This window comes from Microtus ochrogaster, unplaced genomic scaffold (genome assembly GCF_000317375.1).
Source record: "Microtus ochrogaster isolate Prairie Vole_2 unplaced genomic scaffold, MicOch1.0 UNK13, whole genome shotgun sequence".
NCBI lineage: Eukaryota > Metazoa > Chordata > Mammalia > Rodentia > Cricetidae > Microtus > Microtus ochrogaster.
This window is the reverse complement of record NW_004949111.1, coordinates 3,873,858-3,900,731: the sequence shown is the minus strand read 5'-3', so window position 1 is coordinate 3,900,731 and position 26,874 is coordinate 3,873,858. Positions and strand designations below refer to the sequence as shown.

Genomic DNA, 26,874 nt, shown 5'->3' with positions numbered 1-26,874 from the left:
CTTTTTTGGAATTAGTCCACAACAGAAGTGCTATTCTTCAAAGGTATTAGAAAGAGGCTAGATTCCAGGACAGGCTCGAAAGCTACAGAGAAACCCTGTCTTGAAAAAAAAATAAAGAAAGAAAAAGAAAAGAAAGAGGCTAAATCAATGACTGGTGTATATTGCCACCAGCAGTGTGACAGGTGCTTTCTTTGTCAAATTATTGAAAGTGATCTTTCTGGAAATGATTAACCACCTTCCCTCTGCTTTGACTTGGACAAACTAAGAACTTATAAAAATATGTTCTGTAAACCATTACTAATCATGAAGAATTATAAGTAAATAATTTTAAAGTAATTTTGCATAAACTGATTTATGGAATCCTAAAACACTGTTTTTGCTTATCTAGAAAGTTAAGAAGAAAATTTTATTAAAAAAAAAACTCCAGTAACCTCTTTTTAAAATGCTGGAGGAGAGGTTATTTCGAAGTCTCTTTCTCCTTTCATAGAAGCAACAAGCTAAGATATTCTAATATATTCATCATAGAAATATAAGCTATAACTAAACACCTGATTGAAAAAAATAATAGCAGTCATCAAGATGTGTTGTAGAGGAGCAGGCCATGTCCGGCCGCCCAGTTAGCTTAACCCCCGAAATAACCACACAGAAAACTGTATTAATTAAATTATCTCTAGCCTCTTATTGTATAACTCTCACATCTTGATGCAACCCATTTCTAATAATCTGTATGTCACCATGAGGTTGTGGCTTGCCGGGAAAGATTCAGCATGTCTGACCTGGCAACTGGCTACATGGTGGCTCTCTGCCTGCCCTTCTTCCCAGCATCCAGTTCTGTCTACTTTACCTACCTAAGCTGCTGCCCTATCAAAAGGCCAAGGCAGTTACTTTATTCAACCAATGAAAACAACACAAATATAGAAGGACTTCCTACACCAGAGATGTATAACTTAGCCCAGGAAGTAAATAACAGGAAGTAGGCAACTATGTAATACCCTTGTTGCTAGGTTACTAAGAGAGCTTCCAAAATTAAGAAGGCAGCGATAACAAAATATATACATAGGTAAATGACAGTTGTAAATTTGATGTTTCCTTGGTTTATTTCCAATCTTGAATTGGAATTTCATCTCTGAATTTGAATATATGCCAATTACTGAAATTAACATCTCAAATAATTACAAACTGAAATGCATTTATAGACTCAACATGATTGAATTAGTAAGTTACAGTCTGAACTAGTAAAAGAAAATTAAATGTCCACTGCACATTTTATGCATTAAAAGCAGTATCAGAGAACATACTTCATCTATTGTTTTTGCTACAATAAAACTTAGAAACCCAAATTTTTAATCCAGTCTCAACTCTCAGTTACTATGAAAAGGTGTTTGGAACATCTGGACAATGTTGCTGTTGCAAGCCTGGAAATTTTGTTGATAAAGTCTGATCCTATGAATCCCCTGATTCCTGTCTTTTCAGTACACACTCTCCACCAGGTGCTGTGTGTTGAGCAATTTTCCTATGTTATATAATATAATACATCTCCAGGAGAGTATTGGCCTCCTTCTACAGGTGAGATGACTGAGAGTTTAGATGTATTTGACCAAGTTTTTCATTTAGCAACTAGCAGTCTGCTAGATTTAATGAAGCTTTAACAATTTTTTTGTGAAGCAGGGCCTAGAACCAGTGGCTTTGGATGTACTATGAAACTACTCTACTGCTGAACTACAACCCCAGGTCCAAGTTCGAACTCTTGATTCATTATCATGCTACTAGAAAGTTTAATAAGACTTAAAGGAATTTGGATTTAAAGATTTGAGTGTACATGTATACTTATTGGTTTAAAAACTTCCGAAAGAGGTTTTCTTGATCAAGGTCAAATTTTACAGATGAGTACAATTAGATGCTTTCTACCAGTTCGTGAAAATATCGTTTTACACATATCTTGAATGTCAAATAATTGAACTAAATATAAATTCATATCATTTTCAAATAACATTTTAATAAATGAAACAGTATTAGGATGATCCTTTATTGTTAGAGTAGGGTGAAATTGCAGAATCAGGGTGGTTGTAGAAAGAAAATCATTTTTGTATGGTAGTGGATATCAGAAAACTTTCAGCCTTGCAAACTAACCTACAAACTCTACAAGAAAGTAATAAAAAGTTTCTGCTACTAGGTATATGATCAAATTATATTACATTTACTAGAATATACTGTGATAGGAACCATGCAAGAGTTTGGTTTTCATCAAAAGAAATTCAGTGTTATAAATATCTCATAATATTACAGAGTGCCCTGTATTACATTAATTACATTGAAAGTGATGCTCTTGTAATTCTGACTTTACAAAACAATAAAAATCTTCATTTTTCTCTTTATTTTCATCATTTCCTAATTAGAAGTACATATTTTATGCATGGAAATTTAAATGATAAAATACATGAATTAATGAATGAGAGGTACATAGAAAATTTCTGCTAATTCTAATAACATTTAAATTCATGAAAACAACATGAAAGAAAAGGGAGGAATTGGAATTATAGTCATGTATTATTGCTAATGATATAATTATAATGAGTAAGTTAAACAAAGTAAGATCCTCAGCAAAATTCTATTTTTTCTATTAAGTCATTGTTTATATTATGCCAAATTGACACTAGTCTTTAAGTGCTGTCTTTCATTTCAGACAACTAGATAAAAGGAAGGTAGGTAAATAGTTAGATATATGATAGACAAATAGTAGGTGATTAGATATAAACTATATCTTAAAAGACATAGATAAGGGGAAAGAAGAGAGCCGTGTGTATCTATTTCAATATCGATAGAAAATTAATGAAACTTAGAAGAACTATTTTAGAGACACTTCATTACTCTGAAGAAGTGTAGAGTCTTTTTAATAACTCAGTTATTTAAATCCACCCTAGTTCACCAGTTTGTTTAAAAACAATAGTGCTCCAAATCCTTCTTTTCCTGTATTCTTTTCTCATACAATACATCCTGACCACATCCTCTCCCTCCCCACCTACAAGTCTCTCCTCCCCAGTTTTTAAGAATCAGAATATCCTCTGAACGTCTGATAAAAAGTCCGCATTTTCCTTAAGTTTCTACTACTAACAAATTACCTTTGACAAGTTATTTAATTCCTTAAGGCTTCATTTCAGTTGGATATGTGTTAGAGATCTTACAAGATGGTTGCTTCAATCCTTTAAGATGGTTACAGTATTAAATGTCCTAATATCTGTTAGAAAGAAAAATTAATTCTCTGCTTTTTGTCCTTTTCCCATAGTGCTTTCCAAGCCACCCATGCAAGAATCAAGGATTTCTACTTTGCTGGCACATGCTCGGATGAGATGAATTAGTAAGTAGTTTACATTCATTCGTTCACTTAATGTATACTGAGAAACAATTTTGTTAAAGGTGTGTCCTTCAATTGTAGAAAATAATGGCATTTTAAAAATAAGAATTATTTCATTTTCATCCTAATGTGCCAGGTGGTGGTACACCTTTCATTCCAGCACTTGGGAGGCAGAGTCAGGCTGATCTCTATGAGTTCAAGGCCAGCCTGGTCTACAAGGCTCCAAAGCTACAGAGGAATCCTGTCTCAAAAAACCAATAAAAATAAATAAATAAATAAATAAATAAACAAACAAACAAACAATTTCACTTTCATCCTAATGTGATTTAGTGTATTAGAAATAAGGGTTCCAGCATGTGGGATTAAATGTAAATATGAGACAGAATAAGACTTATAGAGAAGGTACATTCATACTTTGAAGTGTTTATGAACCATCAAGGAAATCACTTTGTTTCAAGAGGAGAAGAAAGCAGTTAGAAGCTTTTCAGAAATAGGTAGGATCCTATAGAGAAGAAATTTGAAAAAAAAAAAAAAGAGTAAAGGGGTTTATGAAAAAGGTAAGTGAAAAGACTTACTTGGACTATAATGGTAATAGTGAGATTGAAAACTAGTAGATATATTCAAGACACCTTTAAGAGTAAAAAGAAACTCAATTTTCTATGGGAAGTGAAGGTGTAGAAATTGTCAAGGACGGCTACTTGTTTTCTGTTGATGAATCTCACCATGATTTTCAGTAAGATGGTGGATAATGGAGGAGTATTGTGTTTATGAAACAAGAGTGTGAGTTTTGTCTGGGATCATGTAGAGTTCAGGGTACCTTCATATATCCTGTGGTGTTTAAAGTAGACAGCTCCTATGAGTAGAGTTCAGAGTAAAAGATTCAACTGGAGATATAATTTGTAAGTCATCTATATTGATATGATATTTGAAATCATAGGCATAGATGAGAACAATATGGAAAGTGATTCTCAAGGTAAAGATAAACTGTGGCTCTTACTAAAATACAGGTTTCTGGGGCCCATATCTGATTCATACAATCACTCATTTACCAAGGCTCTGGGTAATCCTAAGGATTCATGATTCCAGGGCTCTGAGAAACACTGGCCTAAAAGGAGACAATAGACTGACTGAGTGAGAAGGGAGACTTAAACATTTAAACATTAAATTGCTGAATTTACCCTGAAAATGTAAATTTCAAAACTACATGCGTAATCACAATGATTCTAAACATAATTATTGTATGTACTCCTGAGAATCTGTAGCAGAAACCGTAGTGTGGCCCTAAGGAGGAAAAAATGTTATGCTTCTTTCTATCTTAGGGCTTTTTATGACTACAATTTATCTGTATTTATGATGTTGGCCCCAGAAGTTATATGTAAATACCTGTAGATATAAGCATAAGTACTCATATCCTGCATCTTAAAATTATCTTAAAATGTGCCTAAATTTAAAGACTAAAGGATTTTAATCAAAACTGTCTAATTCTATCTTACTGTATTTTCTCAATATAAAACTAAAAGCCAAAATAGTTTTAGATGCCTTATCCAATATAGTCATTCAGTATTCACGAATAATCACAGTGTTCTTACTGGGTTACAGAGCAAATAAGATGGTCTGTGTATTATTGTTTTGTGCTGTTGAAAATCTTTGGAAAATGGTTGGCACTAACTGCCTTTATTGAAGTGAAAGTTCAGCTGTATCTTCCAGGCTGACATTGATTTGTATAATGAAGATATATGTGTTATTTGATTAGTTTTACATTAATTTGCTAGAATTTTGAAAGAATGCACAATACAACTGATAAATCATTTTTTATCTTCATTATTCTGCTGTCCATAAACTGACTATAGCTCTGTTCCACAGTTTTGTTGAGTTTATTATTCTTTCAAGTATATCATCTTCAATCTCTTCATATATAAAACACCATATCTATAGAAGTAGATGGATGAAGTTTTTCCTTTGTAACAAAAACTGCTCCATGAGAATAGAATATGCTCTTCCATACATTAATTCCAACTTAAAAAAGCTTTTTTGATATTTAAAACTACATTCTACAAATTTAAAGTGAGTTGACTCACATTAACAATGAACCTTTCTCTATAGTAGACTCATATTCATGATTAATTAAAATTAAATCAAATTACCCTTAATTTCATGGAGAATATTGCTTACATTTGTATTCAACATGCCAGAAGGAAGAGTTATTCTTCCCTTAGTGAGTTTATTATATTCCACTCTCAATTTTAATTATGTTGAATTTAATACTAGTACATTGCTACTGTATATAATTTATGCCTCAAAGACCCAAGCCCAACATTCTTATTGTCTGGAGAAAAAATAACCTCCTTCTTGACAGCACTTAACTAATTACTTGTTATAGGAAGAAAATAAAGTTCTGACAATTATTAGAGAGGCTATGTGATTTTTCTCAGGAAAAAAAAAAGCAAGCATTCTAATTAGTATAGCTAGAAGCCTTCTGATAAGGCACCAAAAAATACTGAAATGAAAAATGCATTTTATGCTGTCAAGACAGAAAGTAAGGGAAGATTGGCATTTGAGAGAAAATGGGGAATAAAGGTGGTGGTTAAGTATAATCATGCCTGTTGCCCTCTTGTCTTCATGAAGAAGATGTGGTGCTCCAAAAGAGTTAAATCCATTAGATATTTGTTAAATGACACACAAAAGAATTAAAATGTGTCATTAAATACAAAATGACTAACAGAAACAAGCCTGAGACATTTGGCTGCACTAAATAACATCAAAACAATTCAACTGTTTCAAAGCAAAAGTGTTTTAACCCTGACAATTAACATGTAACTCATTTTCCTTACCTTTTAATGTTGAAAAGCAGCCTAAGTGAATGTATTCAGTGGCATTCTCTCCATAACAATTACTCTTTTCTGGTCAAAGAAATGCAAAAAGTATTCTGTGATAAATCTTTGATGGTTAAATTTAAAGTATTTAAATTACTATGTCATAATGTGCAACAAGAACCCAGAAATCTTCATAACATTTTTTCAGGAATTTTATATGATGTAAAATTTTAGTAAGTGTCATTTAGTGAGAAAGAAGTAGCTATAGTCAGTTTATTATTATTGTAATTGCCATTATTTATCATTATTTTCCCATAAAAATCATAGATTGTGATTATATTTAAGAAGTGAAAGAAGGGAAGCATATGATTGTTTCAATTAAAATAATTGTTTATCTATATTAAAACATAGTTGATTTCAAGCATACACATGGAAAGTGAAAATTTAAACATTGGAGCCATGAACGACTGTACTACCCTTAACTTATCCTATCTCATCTTATATCTGAAGCGAAGAAGAGTGGGGACTGGATAGTACCTGGATAGGAAATATTGAAAAACAGTGATTTATGTCACAAGTTTTCTTTTACTTTTTCTTTTTTTATTGATATTTATTGAGCTCTACATTTTCTCTGCTCCCCTCTCTGCCTCTTCCCTCCACCTTCAACCCTCTTCTTTTCCTTTTTCTTAGTGAAAGATATGACATAGTTTGAAAACAGAAATAACTACTTGTCAAAAATACACTGAGTTCAAGAGATCACAACTAAAATGTTATCTAAATTAATATAGTTTCTCTGATCTAAGTAATGATGCAATATCTAACATAAAAGTGTCTCATGTAAATTTGAATTTACATTAATATTAAATCATATTTTGGATAATAGTAGGCACATAGACAAAAAGAGTAACCTAATTAATGTAATTTTCTCTGCCAACTAACTTCTAATTTTATATATAATTTAAAAAGCAAATATTTTGTTTCTTTTATTCATTCTTTGTGACTTTCAAATCATGCATCTCAATCCCATTCATTTCCCTGTCCCTTTGTATCTGCCCTCTGCCTTTGCAACTTTCCTTCAAAATAAAATAAAACTTAAGAGAAAAAAAATCAATCTCATCACGGAAGCTGTAGTGTGACACAGTGAGTCATGTAGTAAACCCTTTATCCATATATCACTACTTTTGTGAGATAATCACAAACAGCCATTGGTCTGGTTTGAAGTCTCTAGTTTCTGCTATATTATCGATGCTGGACCCTTACTGGAACTCTTCTTGTTTATCCTGTTGTTGTCCTGTGTCGTCAAGATCCTGAAGCTGTGGGTCTGCAAGACTTGTCCCTTCACGTGCTCCAGCAAATTGCAGATGGGGTGGATGTTGTGGTGAGCCAGCTTATAGCGCTGGTTCTGGGCCTGGCAAGCTGCAGGATATTTGCAGGATTGGTCAGCCCAACTCTTGTCCTCACCACCAGGGTGAGCTCTCCTGCATTGCCCTGGCTAGTTCACCCCTTCCAGTGATGACCAAGGGGCAGGGCCAGTTCTGCTTTCAAGTCCTTGGGTGGTTCTCTTATACCCACACCTTTGGGGTCATCTCTACTGTGTTTCCTAGCTGAGATGTAGGGGCCACTCTCCTAAGTGCTGCGACTGGTAAGGGGCAGTGACAGCTCTCCAGTTCTTATGACCCCAGGGCCAGCTCTCTCACCTGCTTGATGGAGGGGAGGCTTCTCTCCCTAACCCGTGATGCCACATGACAGATGAGTAATGGGGTTATCTCTCATTATCACTACTTGCAAAAATATTTTGACGGATTTGTTAGCACAAGCCTATAATCCCAACACTGCTGCTGAGGCAGAAGGAGCTCAAGGGCAGCCTCAGCTACAAAATGATATACTTGTGTAAAAATAATTATTTTAAAAATTGATAATCATTATTGATAGTATATAAAATGAATATACATATTTGTTGTAGTAGCAAAAATGCAGAGGTGAAGATCCATTACTAGAGTTTTCTAATGTAATGGAAATCATTATCAATTGAAAATATAAAGTTTTAACTTTAATATAAGTTATACAATTATAATAATAAACAGTAGAAAAACATCTATAGAACATATAAAAAAGGAAGAAAGAAATGTCACTCAATGTCACAATAACAAAGTGAATGGAATTCAAAGGAAAGCAGGAAGAGAGGGATAAATCCCACAGTACATGGTGAAAAACTAAAAAATGTCAGTATTAATTACTTCAACAGCAGTAGTTACATTTAAATGGAATAAATTCTATAGTCAAAGGACAGCTTTCCTGAATTTATTTTTAAAAATAACATATTTGAACCATATTATGTCAGTGAACATAGAATGATATTCATGGGTAGAAAATGGAAAGATAAAAAAGTTTCCCTTGGAAATGGAAACTAATTGAAAGCACAGATATCCAAATTTGTATCAGAAAAAAATAGAATTGAAATAAAAATATTGCTTTAAAAGCAGAAGGGCAAGGTGAAGACACTTGTTGTCAAGGTTGATGATCTGAACTACACTTCTGGGGATCTTTGTGGTGAAAAGAGCGTGCTGACTCCCACATGTGCAAGTTTTCCTCTAGAGACCACATGCATGCTATAGTACATGTGACATTGTTTGTGCATGCCCACATAGGCATGAATGCATGCACATGCAAACAAATGCAAATACATAAAAAGTAAACAGAAACACACATTAAATAATCATGGAAAGTTATCTAAAATGTGTTGTATGAGAGGCCACTTCTTTGTTTCCTGGCTACCCGGACTCCCAAAATAACCACACAGATACTCTATTAATTAAATCACTGCTTGGCCCATTAACTCTAGATTCTTATTGTCTAGCTCTTACATATTAATTTAACCCATTTCTATTAATCTGTGTATCACCATGAGGCTATGACTTACCGGGTAAAGTTCTGGTGTCTGTCTCCAGTGGGGCTACATGGCTTCTCTTTGACTCAGCCTTCTTCCTCCCAGCATTCAGTTTAGTTTTCCCTGCCTAGCTAAGTTCTATCCTGTTATAGGTTCAAAGCAGTTTCTTTATTCATTAATTGTAATCACAGCATACAGAGAGGAATACCACATCAAAAATGGACCATTCAGTTTGCCACAAAATAAGACTCAGGTGTATTTTTATTTTATTTATTTATCAAAAATTTCCGCCTCCTCCCTTTCTCCCATTTCCCTCCCACTCCCTTCACTTCCCCTTCCCTCTCCCCCTCCAGTCCTAAGAGAAGAGAGGGTACCCTGCCCTGTGGGAAGTCCAAGGCCCTCCTCCCTCCATCCAGGTCTAGGAAGGTATGCATCCAAACAGACTAGGCTCGCAAAAAGCCAGTGCGTGCAGTAGAATCAAATCCCAGTGCCATTATCATTGGCTTCTCAGTCAGGCCCCATTGTTAGCCACATTCAGAGCGTCTGGTTTGATCACATGCTCTTTTAGTCCCAGTCCAGCCTGCCTTGGTGAGCTCCCATTAGATCAGGCACACCATCTCAATGGGTGATGCACCCCTTACGGTTCTGACTGCTCCGCTGTATTTTTAAAAGATTTAGAAGTATCTTTCCTTATAAAGGGAAAAAAACAGTGATCTTTGCAAATAATTCAGAACCTTTAATTCATTTGATATCAAAAAAGACTCTGAACACATTGATTTTATTATAAAAATATGTGAATGTCTTTTCAATCAAAGGAACAATAGAATTTGTTGAAATTTTACTACATTTGTTCAAATTTGAAGTCAATTTTGTTTTAAACTTCAGCATCCATAAACTAATTGAATGTTAACTTACTATTTTCATCTCAATAGAGAATAAGCATAGAATCTGAGACAAAAAGTTTAAGGAACAGTAGTAAGTTCATTTAATATTCAAAAGCAGTATTTCAAAAGCCAGAAATGGAATTATAAACTGAAAACTTCAAATGGTGTTTATTTTCTGATGAAGTACATAAAAATATATCATTTTATCAAGCAGAATATTACAGATGATTCTAGTAAACATACCTGTATTATAACTACATAATTCTGGGGTCTCATTGTTCTTAAATGTTATTGAACATATAAATCCCTAATATAGCAAAAAATAGACTGCAGTATGTGATTTTGTTATGAGTTAATAAGCACTTATTCCTTTTATAATAGGTATGACCATTACACCTAAGGAAATTAAGAGACTTATTAGACAAGAAAAAAGACAGGACTAGAATTTTATATAGAAAATTTCTCCAGAGTACACATGTATAAAAGACTGGCAAAAATTTTTGATCACATATTATAGGTTTCGTATACTGAGAACTCTTTTTCTCTTATTCTCCAGTAAGTATAGTCAAATTCAACATTAAGTACTATTAAACAACCGATAAACCAAAGAAGTCAGCTCAGCCTGCTTTTATTTATACTCCAGAAACATCTGCCTGGGTGAGACCTCCTATATTGCCCATTTATCAAGGTTATGTCCTACAGATATGCTTACAGATTAATCCTATTGAAGTTCTTTCTGAATTAAGATTCCATTTTTCCTAGTGTCTCTCATTTATGCCAGGTTGATAAATAGAAGGAAAACTAAACCACACAATCACATACACAAAAAAAGAAGTACAAAGTACAATCACAAACTAACAACCGAAATTTACTCTTGTAAGAACATTGAAACAAGTTAATCCTAAATCTAGAAGAAAGGACAGGATCATTATTAGAACTGATGTTAATGATTTCTGTGACCAGTATCCACATAGGGCCGCTCAAAACCCCAGTCATAAAAGTCCTAATACTGTAAATTGATAAATTCACAAATATAAATTGAGCCATGAAAACACAGTAAATGGGATGTTTGGTGGAGATGCATTTCAATTCTGTATGATTTGAAACTTCTGATTGCTATTTAACAGTATTTATCACTAATGAACTGTGTAGGAAAATGATTAAAATGATATATTTTGTTGTGATGTTTTTTACTACAGTAGCTTTAAAATACCCCATATAATTTGCCAAGTAAACAATTTTTAAACAATATTAATAGTTCAATAGACACCAATATAGCATATGACAATATCAATTACTGATAATGATTCACAACACACAAGGAATGGAAAGGAATTTTCTTGATTTTATTTTTTAAAAAGTCATAAATAAAATACATTTAACACCATAATTAATATTGGAATAGCTTTTTCACTCTAAATTCAGGAAGAAAGCTGTGATATCTACTCTTATTACATATCCAATATTATACTTGATATTTTATTCTGTGCTGTCAAACAAAAAAGGTGAATATGTGGCAAAATTTTTATTCACAGATGATCTGGTTATCTTTATATGAAATTGATCTAAATGATTTTGAAAGCTGTGTGTAATAACAGAACTGAGCAATAATATGAGCAAAGGCGTCAAGATCATGATGGGGACACCCACAGAAATGGCTGATCTGAGCTAGTGGAAGCTCAGTGACTCTGAACTGACAGTGGGGAAACCTGCATCGGACCAAACTAGGCCCTCTGAATGTGGGGGGACAGTTATGTTGCTTGTGCAGTCTGTGGGGTCACAGGCAGTTGGACCAGGATTTATCTGTAGTGCTTGAGCTGGCATTTTGGAGACCATTCTTTTTGGAGGGATACCTTGCTCAGCCTAGGTATAGTGGGGAGAGGCTCGATTCTGCCTCAAAGTGATGTGTCAGACTTTGTTGACTCCCCGTGGGAAGCCTTACCCTCTCTGAGGAGTAGATGGGAATGGGGTGAGGAAGTGGGAGAGCATCAGGAGGGGAGGGAGTGGGAACTGGGATAGATATGTAAAATGAGAAAAGATCATTATTAAAAATTAAATTAAAATTTAAAAATATAAATAAAATTTCATACAGTAAAAGAAAACTGAACAAGGTTGAAAGTTTTAAAATTAATGAACAGAAATCATTTTTATTTCCTTTTCAATCTCACAATCATAAACTAAAATTCTAAAATGCTATTTAAAATAGTATCCAAATATATTAAATGCTTAAATGGCCCAGAAAGAACACTTAGTAGATAAAGTTGCTTACTGACAAGCCTGATGACCTGAGTTTGATCATCTAGATCCACACGTTGAAGAGACAGAACCAACTTTTGACAGTTGTATATGTTTTGACACTTATGCTCACATGCATATACACAATCAAAGTAATTAAAATGTAATAATTTTTAAAATATTTTAACTCTTTAAATATTACCATGAACATATGTGTAAAAAGTCTATATCAGAAAATGAGAAATATTGCTTAAGAATTTTAATGTACACTTAGAGGAAAAACATGCCATTACCTTAGTATTAAGATAATATTGCTTCTAAAGTCATTTATAGTTGTCATTGAAATTCAAGAAAAAAATATTTCCTTTAAAGTAGCAATTGGCAAACTGAGTCTAAAAATCATATGGACTTGCAAAATATTTGTAATAGCCAAACATATTTTTACAGTATAAAGTTTGATATCTACCACAACCTGATTTCAAAACTTTATATAAAACTAATAAGTAAAGGCAGTGTGCTGTTAAACCTGTGGATATAGCTGAGTTGGTTGAGTGCATGCTTACTATACATAAAGCACCCAGTTTGATTCCTAGAACTTTATAAGCCAGGTATGGTGGCTCTTGCCTGTAATACCAGCACTTGGATGCAGAGGCAGAAAGATCAGAAGTCAGGGTCATGCTCTACAGACCGAGTTTGAGGACAGCTTGAGATACATGAGACCCTACACATGCACACGCATGCATGCATACACACATGCACACCAAAACATGAGAGGAAGAGGAAGAAAAAGAAGAAGGTGATTTTTGTGATAGTGGGCAGAACAGATATTTTATAAGTAAGATAATAGAATCACATCCACAAATATACTGACAAATTGGACCATTGACATAAAAATATCTCATTTTTGAGTGCTAATAATTAAGAAAATTAAAATATAGGTGACAGAAAAAAAGGTGTTTACAAATGATGTGTTTGAATATGCTTATATCCAAAATATACAAAGAATTCTCAAACTTCAATGAATAAATAGAAAAATACAAATAAGCAAAAGATTTGACCTGATACTTGATTGTCAAAGACATTCAGAGAATAAATGATCACAAAAACTAATTTCCAATATCTTTCAGTCATTGTATCACTTAATAAAAACTGTCAAAATAAAAAAAACACTGATGATACAGAGTGCTATTAACTACAGAGTGACTGGAATATCCACACATTGTTGCTAGAAATGGAAATACTGCAAATTATTTTAGAAAGCAGAAGTTAGACATATTTCTACACATGCATGATCAAGCCATTCCAGCTCATGCATTTTTCCCAAAGAAATAAAATTATATGGCTACAAAAAGGCTTGTAAAACAAGTCTATTGAGTATGCTCCTGTGAAACCCAGTTTTACCTTGACATAATATGCCATAGGTAATGAAATAAGGCTATCTTTATGACACTAAATATGTGTCTCAATAGGATACCACATTTAAAGAATACTTGGATGATTTTTTGTTCCTAAAATTTTGACAGTTCATTATGCACAATGAAAGTAGTATAGTGACTATGTGAAGCAAGAAATATGCCCTTATAACTATAAGCTCAGAGAGGAATTGTGTCAGATGAATGCTAAAGAGGCTTTGAACAATTGTTGAAAAATTATCAGAAAATAAACCATGTACACCCACTCTATTAGTTTTTTTTTTTATTTTTATTGTGGTATGCTATTTTAGTGGCCCTGAAATGTTTCTGAGTTGAAAGTGAAGTAAACTAGTTAGAATTCTATTCTTTCTCTAATCTCTATCTAATCTCATCTCAAAGGCTAGAATTAGTCTTTGTATAAATTATATTACTTAATTTTTAACAAATGAATGCATCGTCCAGAAAATGTTGAGTGCCTAGTATATAGTGAGGATAGTGCTCTCGTCAAAAATCTATGAAATAGGTTAAGAGGATGAATATTTTTTTAAAAAAATTAGCAAGGCAGTCTAATATATGATGCAATGGAGCCATGGAAAGAAGATCAGTTCTCCTGGGAGAGGACTTAAATGAGCCAGCACTGCAGTTCAGAATTTACCCTGAAAATGATGGAAAGGTACTGTAAACTTTTAAGCATCAAGTCTAGTAGTGATTGATTTATGATTAAAGGGTATCATTCTGTATTATCGTATTGAAGATAGATTTGAAGGACCTGTATGGTCAAGAGGATGACCATACGTGCCTGAATAGATATCCATTTTATGCTTACCCTGGGAATGTGCAGTCCCAAAACCCAAGCTGATAAGTATGGTGGTTTATCTGATCATTACTCTGCATGGCGGGACTGAGTCCCCTGGGACTGTTCCATGGAACTTGCTCATGAAAGATGACCTTATCATGGTCACCAGAATCTTAGGAGAGAGTGCCTTGCCTTTTCATGACCTGTAATCCAATTCTGATACAGTTCACTCAAAAAGGAAAAGATACTCTGGAATGGGAAGAGGGAAACACCTGGAGCCTAAAGCTGCAGTCAAAACAGGTGCTGATCCAGGATGGTCATTTAACATACAGCACAGTGTCCAAATCAAACAGAGTCTGGATGGGGCCCAATCCCATCCTGCCGTTGGCATCCCAGGCAAGGGTTCCCCGTCAGAGGCCACAAATTCTTGGGAAAATGGTCCCTCAGACACCTCTTAGGTGGTCGAACATCCCTGTGTTCACTCCCGTGACTGTATCAAGCCCCTGGGACCTCCTGAAAGCCACATATATGGTACTAAACATCTCTCAGCCAGGATGGACAGCTGACTGCTGGCTTTATTTGGACACACAGCCCCCTTATTATGAGGGCATAGCTATATTGGCTGACTATATCAGGTTCCAATGGAGTCCTCTTGCAGGTGGGCTGAAGGACACACCCTAGGTGTCACCTTGGAGGTAGCACTTGTCGTGGGCACATTCATTGTTGGTCAAAGAAAACAAATTCCTAGAACCCACGTACACTTTTGTAATGAGACCCTAGTCATCCCTGATAAAAACTCAGGTTATCTGGTATCCACTGATGATGCCTGGTAGGCCTGTTCATCAGGTTTCACCTGTGTTCACTCTTAGCTACTGCACCAAATGGGGGAATTCTGTTTCTTTGTTCAGCTCACACCTCGGGTTCTCTACTATACCAATGAAATATAGAGGCAGCAGTCTTCCTCCCCTTTGGTCCAGATATATATGAGCTGTGGGAATACTCACTGTTCTAGTCTCAACTCTACTATGACTGGGGGTAGCTGGATCAGCAAGACTAGAGGCGCCAGCCCTCATATTACAAGATAAAAACTATAATGCTCTAAATGGGGGGGGCATTGACAAATGACCTCTTAGAACTGGGAAAATTCATTACCCACTTAGAAGTTTTCCTTTCTTCTCTAACTGAGGTTGCCCTACAAATCTGCCGTGGTTTAGATGTGTTGTTTCTCCACCAAGGAGAACTCTGTTCAGCCCTTGGAGGACAATGTCATTTTTATACTAACTACTCTGGAGTTACTAATGAACCTCTGTCACTGGTTAAGAAAAGGACACAGGAGCATAAATTGGCCAGATAACAGAGTCAAAACTGGTTTGAATCATTATTGGTCCCCCTGACTCACTACGCTTCTATCTGCAATAGCCATACCTGTAATTTTGTTATTGCTTATTTTGACCTGTGGCCCCCACATTCTTAATACACTTTTAAGATTCATTAAGGAACGAATCTCCACAGTACAACTAATGGTTTTAAAACAATACCAGCCTGTACCTGATGATCATCTCCAGGATTTGAGATGATACAACACTCAAGGAGGGGAATGAGAGGGCCAGACCAGGCCTCACTAGGCCTAATTCTAGCCTTCAGGCAAACAGTCCCAGTAAAAGCAAAGAACAAAAGAAAATTTGCCTTCAGCAATCTTGATAGGTGGGTTACCAGGGAAACTGCACATACTGGACTCAGGCCAACCCCATAGTATCTCAAGTTAATGACCAAATAAGGTCAAAATCTGTGACTTGTCCAGTACTGCCCAAAATAGAGACCTATAGCCCTGACCAGCCCCCTAACTAACCCTAGCCAGTTAGAACATCCTAACATACATGATTACCACTTGTTTAAGCCAATTGTAGTTAAAATGACCTAACTTCCTTAGAAAGATTTAAAAGAAGCCCTCATCTCCTTACCTTTCACCATCTTGTTTCTGTGTGTGATGACACCCAAGTATATTGGAATAATAAAAATGCTCTTGCTGATTGCATATGTGGATGGTAGTCTTTTTTGGGACTTCTCCAGGACCTTAACATTATGTCCCTGTTAAGACACTAATTTTGAAAATGAAACATGATGGGTAAAGGAAGAGCAGAGTGTGTTATAAATACTCCTCATACAATGTTGAATACCAAATGAAATAGACAGTAACAGATTAGGCATGAGACAGGCAGACTAGAAGGAAGGAGACAGTAGCAGGAAATTGCTGTATGTTGCATGTGGAGACCCATCAACAAAAGGCTATGTTCTTCTCTGTGGCTATTTTAGAAGTCCATTTTTATCTTAACTTTTTTTAATTTTTTAATCTCTTCTGTTATATTTATAGATATTTTTTAATTAGAATCTTTAAGGTTTTAAAGCTCATATAATTATTTTTACCTAACAACCACTATAAATACAATTGTTCCCTTATATTCAAATGTACCTCATATACTTTACTTAACCACATATACAGTGAGTTAACACAGGACTTCAACCCGAACAGAAATTAAAGAAAGCTATGATTCTTTAAACATGACCACATTTTCTCCTTTGGAAAACTCAAATAAAATTGAGGCTCTTAGTATCATGCACAATAAAAAAGATTAGAATTGCTGATGTCTTCCAATCTTTTGATAAAATTTTCAATCTTGTCCTCATCAGAAAAAAAGAAAACTCTGGAAGCTAACTTCCAAAATTTGCAGTGTTGTATATACTCCTTTAAAATTTAATATGTACGACAATAATATGAACAGTTCATTCAGAAACACAGAAACTGTGTTCACAGACCATATAACAAGAAATTTGGAAAAGTCTTTTCAATGATTTAGATATTTTTATCTTAATAGTAGAAGACCTATTGTGACATCCATATCCTATCCTTTGTATATATTGTCAAAGTTGTGCTCTCCTAAATTGACTGGATAGGTAGATGTTAGATGAATAGTTTTGCAAAACATCAAGATTTTCATAACTAAAGAATATCCAGTATAAGTGGAACTGTGACCCAATATGTGTACTATAACTTAACAAAAATTACAAATTATTTTATTAAATTGCTGTACTCGGTTCATCAAAATGAATTGATATACCTAACACAACAACATATTTTGTGGTAATTATTTGGACTTACATTTTTACTCATATAATCAATAGCTATATTGGAAACCCTCAAGGAAATATTTTGTTGTGCAGCTATTTTCGTTATTGGAAAAATTATTCCAAAACACAAAATTGTTTCTGTAAGAGCAACTAACACCCATAAATGTAGTATGAAAACAGGGTTTAGCTATTTTTCTTCTTTCTTATAATTTCATCATCCTGTTCTGTGGGACAGTCTTAGAAAATTAAGATGGTTCATTACAAACTTGATTTTGAAACCTTCAGGATAATAACTACCAAAACATTGCCAAGATATATAAATATTAAACTTGCTATATTATTTTAATTAGATAATGTCCTTAGGAATACACGTGGAGGTAAGGGACTGTGTAATTTAAACATACAGTATGGAGAAAGATTATGATAAAGTCATTATAATGGAGAAAGAACTCATTGAGTTGATCTTATTTATTCTAGTAACTGGGTGAAGGGATGTATTGTGTCCTTGTTTATCAGGTCAAAGAATAAGCACTGAATGAAGCCCACAGAAAAGAGTGCTTTCTGCCATTTTCCACTGTTTTAGTGTATTCATTGCCTGCACCCATGTTCCCCTCACCTCTATGATACACACTGCACCAGGTATCATCCACACCATTATGTTCTTGTGACCTCATAATGGACCCTTGTAAGTTGTTCAGGCACTGGAGGGGAACAACTGGGGTCAGAGCCATTAGAAGGCTGCACGGAGCAGGAACTCTGGCGTCTCCCGGCAGCAGTGATTTCCAGCAGTTGTGTGGCCTCCAGGCACCACAGCCTCCTCCACAACGACGGTGGATTCTCTAGCTCAGTACAGAACATCAACCAAGACCCTAAGAAGAAGGAATTGTGCAGATCTTCAGGTACAGGTGAAAAGCTGATGTCCCTAGACCTTAGCTATCTCTCTACTCTATTAACGTTCCTGAATCCAATCGAGCTCTCATTGTAACCTTGCTCTGGCCTCAACCATATGCCCACCCTGGACTTCCACAGCTGTTTGGGCCCTAGTATCACCAAAGCCATCAACTACTTGTCAAGCCCAGTATAAAAGACTGTCCATCACATCGTGGAGACCATGGCTCTTAAGCATATCCAAAAAGAGCTCTTGGACCTGGTTCATGACCCTCCAGCCAACTGCTCTGCAGGCCCTATCAGAGAAGATATGTTTCACTGGCAGGCAACCATAATGGGGCCTGAAGACAGCCCCTACCAAGGAGGGGTCTTTTTGCTGGTCATTCATTTCCCATCGGATTACCATTCAAACCACCCAAGATCGCATTCACCACACGAATTTACCATCCGAATATCAACAGAAAGGGAATCATCTGTCTTGACATAATGGGATCTGAGTGGTCACCAGCACTGACAATTTCTCAAGTTCTCCTGTCTGTATGTGCCCTCTTGTGTGATCCAAACCTAGATGATCCATTGGTTCCTGAAATCGCGAAAGTCTACCGCATGGACAAGACAAAGTATGATAGACTGGCTAGAGAGTGGACTGAGAAATTTGCTATGTGATTTCAACATGTAATCCCATGGCCATAGTAATAAAAGCAACGCTGGTGGTTCAGTTAATTGGTTGTCTTTTGTTTATTTTCTATGGAATGAAACTTTGCTCATTCCTTTGAGCACATATCACATGTCTTTCAAGCAGGCCAAAGTGGAAAGGGGAGAGACAATTGCCATAGAGAAGAGGTGGTGGGTGGTGGAAGAAGGGCATAGGGGGCTGTAATCCCCATTACCAAATTTTTATATTCCACCCCTTTTTCTGAGAGATTCCCTGAGGGTTTGGGGGGGAGACTATTGATATATTCTCTTATATTCTCATAATTTTATTATGAATCCTTACATAAACCAATGCACACTCAAAAAAAATAAGAAGAAAGTTCTCTGGCAAAAGTTGAGAGTAGCACAAGTATATGGGTATAAACAAATATTTAAAAGACAGTTTGACGACCTGACCATTTAGTACAACAATAGTAGGTTTATTCCTCCTTAGGGCCTATGACCTCCCCAGTCATAGGTTTTTGACAAGGTTTATGAGAATATCTCTTGTGAGACAGTCAGAAAGTGATTGGTTACTGCTACAACCACCATGCTACTGTTGCATCAGTGGATATGTCTTTCCTGACAGATTGTAGCCTCCAGTGTCCATTAAAGGTAAAGTTATTAATGCCTTTTCTCCCTTAGCAACCTACGGCACAACATCTTACAGCACTACTGAATCTAGATGGTGCATGCAGAGTTACCTTTTCAGTTTGAGATTGATATCTCTAGCCAGTGGATAGATACCTGAAAATGAGTCTGTACAGTTTTGGTAGAGATGAGCAGAGTGATGGGTGCTCCTGGATGAGCGATAAAGATCTTCATTAGTCATGACCCAGCAGGTAGCATGAGATTCTCTAATGTCAGTTCCCCTCACTGTTGACATAGGTTTCTGTTCTTTTGTTTCTAGAATTCCCAAGCTCTCTCAGGTTTTATGTGGATGTAGTTATCCACATTGGTACCATTATGTTAACAGAGGTTTCTGTCCCGCTGGGTTTGGCAGCTGTTCAGTCCCAAAGAAACACACAGAGGTCTACATTAACTATAAACTGGTTGACCTATTATCTTGGACTTCTTATTAACTCTTACATCTTAAATTAACCCATAATTCTTATCTGTGTTAACCCTATGGCTTGGTACCTTTTATCAGTGTGGCATTCTCATCTTATTTCCTCTGCATCTGGGTGACAACTGCAGACTGAGCCTTTCCTCTTCCCATAATTCTCCTATTCTTGTCACCCTGCCTCTACTTCCTGTCTGGTCGCCCCACCTATACTTTTTGCCTGGCTACTGGCCAATCAAGGTTTTATTAAACCAACACAACTGACAAATCTTTACAGGTTACAAAACCATTGTTTCACAGCACCTCACCATCCCCAAATCCAGGAGAATAGACCAAGTGAATACTGCACATACTGTTTTGGTGTTGCAGTTGAGAAGCCACTAGAATTTTTAGGGGTGCTGTTAGACTTGCCCAAACTTTGATCCAGTGGTATACTTTCTATTAGCCTAACTAGGTAAAAACCTGTTCTCTATACAGGAGGAACCACTATCCTCCAAAACATTTTTTACATTTAATTGTTTATTCTTCTCTCACACGTTACATTCCAACTGCAGTTTCCCCTCCCTTCTCTTCTCCCAACCCTCTACCTCTGCTCTCTCCCAGATCCACCCCTCCTTGCTCCCCTTCAAAAACGGGCAGGCCTCCCAGGGATATCAAGCAAACATGGCATAACAAGTTACAATATGACTAGGCACAAGCCCTCATATCAAGGCTTGGATATGGCAACCTAGTAAAAAGAAAAGGGTCCCAAGAGTAGGCAAAATCATATTTTAATGCAATTTTTTAAAAATAAAGTATATATTCAATATAACTCAGAACTTTTGAGAATTCCACTTTGTAAACCCAACACACATTTTACAATTATTTTCGGTTTTTGTTTACATTTAACAATATTATACAATAAAATCAGATTATTAAAGAACACTAAAATGTCTGTAAGAAAATTTACAGTTTAAATTTTAAAAATCAATAGTTCAAGAAAATGCTATCAGAAAATATACAAAGATCCTATGGAGAATTACAGTCTGATGGTATCTGTTTGAATCTACTTGGCAACAGAACAAAATTTTTCATTAAAATGTTAGTGTTTGTGGAAAAATCCTAATTCCATTAGAATTTGTACAACTATGGATTAACCCTCAGTATAATAAGCATATTTCTACCATAATGACATTTGATAATTTAATATATTAATTTTAGTAGTTAAGCATAGTAAAATTTAAAATTTTTACTTTCTAACAGATTTGCAAAGTTCAAGCAGGAAAACAAACTTTTGTACTACATTTTCCTTATCCATTCTTCAGTTGAGGGGCATCTAGGTTCTTTTCAGGTTCTGGCTATTACAAATAATGCTGCTTTGAACATACTTGAGTACATGTCCTTGGATATATACCCAAAAGTGGTATTGCTGGGTCTTGAAGTAGACTGATTTCTAATTTTCTGAAAAATTGCTATACAGATTTCCAAAGCAACTATATAAGTTTATACTCCCACCAGCAATGTGAGTGCATTACCTCACATCTTTTCCAGCATAAGCTGTCATCAGCACTTTTAATCTTGGCCATTCTGACAGGTGTAAGGTGGAATCTCAGAGTTATTTTGATTTGCATTTCTCTGATGGGTAAGGGTGTTGAGCATCTCCTTAAGTGTCTTTAAGTCATTTTAGATTTTTCTGTTTAGATCTCTCTGTTTAGGTCTGTATCCCATTTTTTATTGGATTATTTGTTCTTTTGATGTCAAGTTTCATGAGTTCTTTGTATATTTTGGAGATTAGTACTTTTTCCAATGTGGGGTTTGTGAAGATATTTTCCCATTCTATAGTATGTCATTTTGTCTTATTGACCATCATTTGGGGAAAAAAAACAGGATAGCCAAAATAATCCTGTATAATAAAGGAATTTTTGGAGGCATCACAATCCTGGACTTTAAACTTTACTGTAGAGCTACAGTACTGAAAACAATCTGTTATTGGCATAAAAACAGACAGGAGGATCAAAAGAACCTTATCAAAGACCCAGATATCAAATTACACACCAATTAACACCTGATTTTTGAAAAAGAAGCAAAAAATATAAAATGGAAAAAAGAAAGCATATTCAGCAAATGGTGCTGGGATAACTGGATATCAACATATAGAAGAATAAAAATAAATCCATATCTATTGCCATGCACAAAATTCAAGTCCAAATGGATCAAAGACATCAAGATAATGCCAACCACACTAAACATCATAAAAGAAAAAGTGGGAAGTACACTTGAACACATTGGAACAGGAGACTGCTTCCTAAACATAACTGCAGGAAAACATATTCTTAATCTATTACTGTTTTCATAAAGATTTGAGATGATTTATTTGGATGCAGAAAATGTTATTGAGATATTTTTGATAAATGTCAGATTTTTTTCTGAGCCAGAAAAAAAGGAAACTGCATAGAAAAATGAATTTATACTAGACATTTTTCTTTTTTCATGCATCCTCATATACTAGTATTTTTCTTCAACATATTTTAATGTTTACATTTTAAAGAATTCTTTGTAAAATGTAAATTTTAGCACCTTATTTATAATTATGCTTTTAAATGGGCAATGGAGGGATGATAGATTTGTAAAGGTATTTAAATACCAATAAAAATCTAAATCAAATGAAATATGGAATATTTTAATTTTGTCATATGCCAAACTATAAAACACAAAATTTATTTTCCTAAACATTAAATCTAATCCTAAGCACTGCTGTGTAATTAAATACAGTAATGAAGACATTCTGTACACTGTCTAATACAGTAGTGTATTACTTTTCTGTGACAAAATACCTGACAAGAAACAACGTATGGAAGGAGATATTTATTTTGACTTATTATATATGAAGGGTTATAATCCATCACAGCCGAGTAAGTGTGGTGACAGAAATGAAAATGGCTGGTTATGTTGTATTTACAGTCAATTTATAGTCAAGAAGCAGAGAGCAGACAGAAGTGGATCTGGGCTATCAAACCTTAAGGTATATCCCTCATAAGTAAGTTCTTTCAAGAGATCTCTACCTCCTAAAAGTTCTAAAATTTTCTAAAATTGCACCACCAGTTGGATACCAAATGTTCAAATACATTAGTTCAAGAATGTTAGACATCTCATATTCAAATCACAGCCTTCTGCCTCTAATCCCTATGAGCTAATGCCATCTTATAATACAAAACACATTTTTTCCAACTTTAGAAGTCCCTGTAGGGACTTTAACTGTGCTTTTAACAGCTACAACACTGTTTAAAATCCCAAAGAATCTTCTGAGACTTAAGGAAGTCTCTTAACTGTGATCTCTTGTAAAATTACAAAAATAAGTTACATATTTCATCTTATAAAGGCATGAATTAAACAGCCCTATTCCAAAAGGGAAGAATGGAGATATAGCAAAGAAAAAGTGAAGAAAAGAAAGAAGCATCTGTGCTCAAATGCATTCCAGTAGCCATGTCTATCCATCTTTGTCACCTAGGTAAAACCAGCTCTACTCCTGCATGTTTCTTTCAGCATACCTCCAACTTTCTTTGGCATATATCCCATGATCCTGGTATCTTTAGCGTCATGGGGTCTGTTGGAACTTAGGCTTCACATTTACCACTTCACCCAGTGTCCTCCTTGCAGGGAGTATTAGCATATCACACACCTCCTGGCGTCATGGCTTTCCATATCCTTAGTAAAAGCCTTGATGACTCACTCATTCATGTATTTTATGTCTGCAAAACAGGTACCTATAGAAGATTCTTCCAGATTCTCCTGTCTGCTCAAGCTGTAGTCTGCCCCTTGTGCTAAGTGATATTGTTGGACCCTGAAAACAAAACAATACTTCCCTAAGCAGTTATTTTTGAGCAAAATACTCCTTCAGTAGTATTCTCAATTCATGCTCACTCCTTTAATTTTATAAGTTAACAGCTTCAAGAGGTGAGATCTTACCCTCTTTCTTATTTCAGTACAGAGCACGACCCATCTTCTATGTCTCACACCCCCACCCCATTATGTAAGTAGTGAAATGGGGTTTTATTATGTAGCTCTGGCTGATCTGGAACTCACACTGTAGACCAAGTTGGCCTAGAACTCAACAGAGATCCATCTACCTGTATTTGGTTCTTGAGTGCTGCTGGGATTAAATTGCACCAGCAAATTCTAGCTAGGTTTATCTTTATTGTGCCAATCAGTATAGAAATTAAAATTTATTTCACTCCTGCCTTTTCAGAAACTTTAAACTTGTTCATATACCTTTATTCACTAAACTTCACATATACACTTCTCATTTTTTACCTTGCTTATTGTATTGCATTTTCTCACAGTAGACCTGAACAAATGGTAGTCATGACATACCCTGAATACTATCCAATCTTGAAATTTCCTCCACCAAACAAATTAATCCACAGGGTACAGGCAGAATGGAGTCAGATACTTGACTAAATTGTAACATGAATGTCCTCTCTCACAGTTCCTAAGAGAGTCCTTATTCCTTCTCATGAGCTGCACCTCTGTTATCTATGTTTCTCCTGGTATGCTGAACTCCCAGCAGAATGCCTCATGAAATTCTGTTTATAGCACTGTAGGGCATCTCTATCATGCAACTCCAAGTTCTTCCACATTCCTCAAACAGACCCATCCAAAGGCCTACAAACCACATGGTCAAGTTTAGCATAGCAACATCCCCATTCCTCAATATCAAATGTCTTTATTAGTTGTTTTTCTCATTGCTAAAACCAAATATATGACTAGAAGCAACTGAAAAGAGGAATGCTTTATTTTGGGAATAGTTTAAAAGTCCATCATAGTTGAGAGGCATGGCAATAGGAACATGTAATATCTGGCCATGTTGCATTCATAGTCAGGAGTCAGAACAGAAGAGGAATGTTTATCACAAATCAAAGAAAGGCATTCTCCAGAAACTCACTTCAGCAAGTCAGTGTTTACCCGTAAGTGGCCAATAGTCACACTGTCAAATACTAGAAATTAAGAAAGAAAACAAGAGCTCGAATTTTATCTAGTTTTTTGTTTGCATGGTTTCAAAAAAAATTCTATTTTATTTTTTGTGCAACTTGAAAATTTTAATAAAATTTTGATATTAGGATATGTGACTGTAAAATATGAATAAAAATTCTATCCTCATTACTATACATAATTGATTTAATAGACAACCCTGTAAAGAATGTGTATTATATTTGCAAGGAGTTAAATACAACCAGCTATGAAATTATTCTAGCCAGAAATTTAAAAATTTTCTATCATCAAGAAACAGAAATCTGTTTTATATACATAACTCATCAATAATAAGAACTTTTAAGACAATAATTTTACAGTATTATAATTTTTACTGTTGAAGTCCAGTTTATAGTTCATAATTAATTTGTCTTTATTATTTTGCTTAAATTCTGTATTTTTATACAAGTCCACATGATAGTAAATTCTTGGGGCTAAACAAAGGAAACTAAATAGAGAGTTTGAGATAGTCATAGTTAACATGCCAGAAAGGCAATAGTGTTTCTTATGAAAGCGTTTAATAGTCTTTACATTTCAAATTGGTTACTTTTTTAAATTTTCCATTCAAAAATTTCCACTCCCCCCCCATTCCCCTCCTACTCCCCCAATCTACCTCCTCCCTCCCCCTCCAGCCTTAACAGAGGGAAAGGTACTCTGCCCTGTGGGAAGTTCAAGGCCCTCCCCACTCCATCCAGGCCTAGGAAGCTGTACATCTAAATAGACTAGGGTCCCAAAAAGCCAGTACATGCAGGAGAAACAAGTCCCAGTGCCTTTATCAATGGCTTCTCAGTCAGCCTCCATTGTCAGCCTGAGAGTCCGGTTTGATCACATGCTCGTCCAATCCCAGTCCAGCTGGATTTGGTGAGCTCCCATTAGATCAGGCACACTGTCTCAGTGCGTGGGCGCACCCCCTTGCATTCCTGACTTCCTTGCTCTTTTTCTCCCTCCTTCTGCTCCTCAACTGGACCTTGGGAGCTAAGTCCAATGCTCTGATGTGGGTCTCTGCCTCTGTCTACATCCATCACCGGACGAAGATTCTATGGTGATATTTGAGATAATCATCAGTGTGATTATGGGGCAAGGCCAGTTCAGGCACACTTTACTGTGCTGCCCAAGGACCTAGCTGGAGACATCCCCATGGAAACCTGGGTTCCCCTCTAGAGCCAAGTCTCTTGCCAACCCTAAAATGGCTCCCTTAATGTAGATATCTTCTTCCCTGATCATTTATATGTCATTCCTCCATCTCCACCCTCCCACTCCCCCAAGCTCTCCCCAGACTTTCTCTTCTCCCTTCTCTCTCCCCTTCTCCCCTTCCTCCAATCCTATCCCACGCCCATGCTCCCAACTTTTGCCTGGCGATCTTGTCTGCTTCCAATTTCCAGGAGGATCTATATATGTTTTTCTTTGGGTTCACCTTGTTATTTGGCTTCTCTAGGCTTGTGAACTGTAGGTTTAATGTCCTTTGTTTATGACAAGAGTCCACAAATGAATGAGTGCATACCATATTCATCTTTTTGGGTCTGGTTGTAGTGAGGAGCTGCGGGCTGCATTTTGCTACCAGGCTCACGCACGGCTAGCTTAGCCCAGGAATAACAATACACAAATTGTATTTTTTTCTTTTAAACACTGCCTGGTCCATTAGTTCCAGCCTCTTATTGGCTAATTCTCACATCTTGATTAACCCATTTCTAATAATCTGTGTAACACCACAAAGTGGT

The 26,874-nt window shown here is 35.7% G+C and overlaps 1 protein-coding gene and 1 pseudogene across 1 annotated transcript in view; both read left to right on the top strand.

The window, feature by feature from the left end:
- Positions 1–26,874, top strand: part of LOC101997307 — a 453,400-nt gene that overhangs the window by 390,161 nt on the left and 36,365 nt on the right. The window contains exon 20 of the mRNA XM_026789039.1: positions 3,284–3,355. Coding sequence (XP_026644840.1) covers positions 3,284–3,355 — 72 coding nt within the window. The remainder of the gene's footprint in view (positions 1–3,283; positions 3,356–26,874) is intronic.
- Positions 18,617–19,059, top strand: LOC101988398 (annotated as a pseudogene).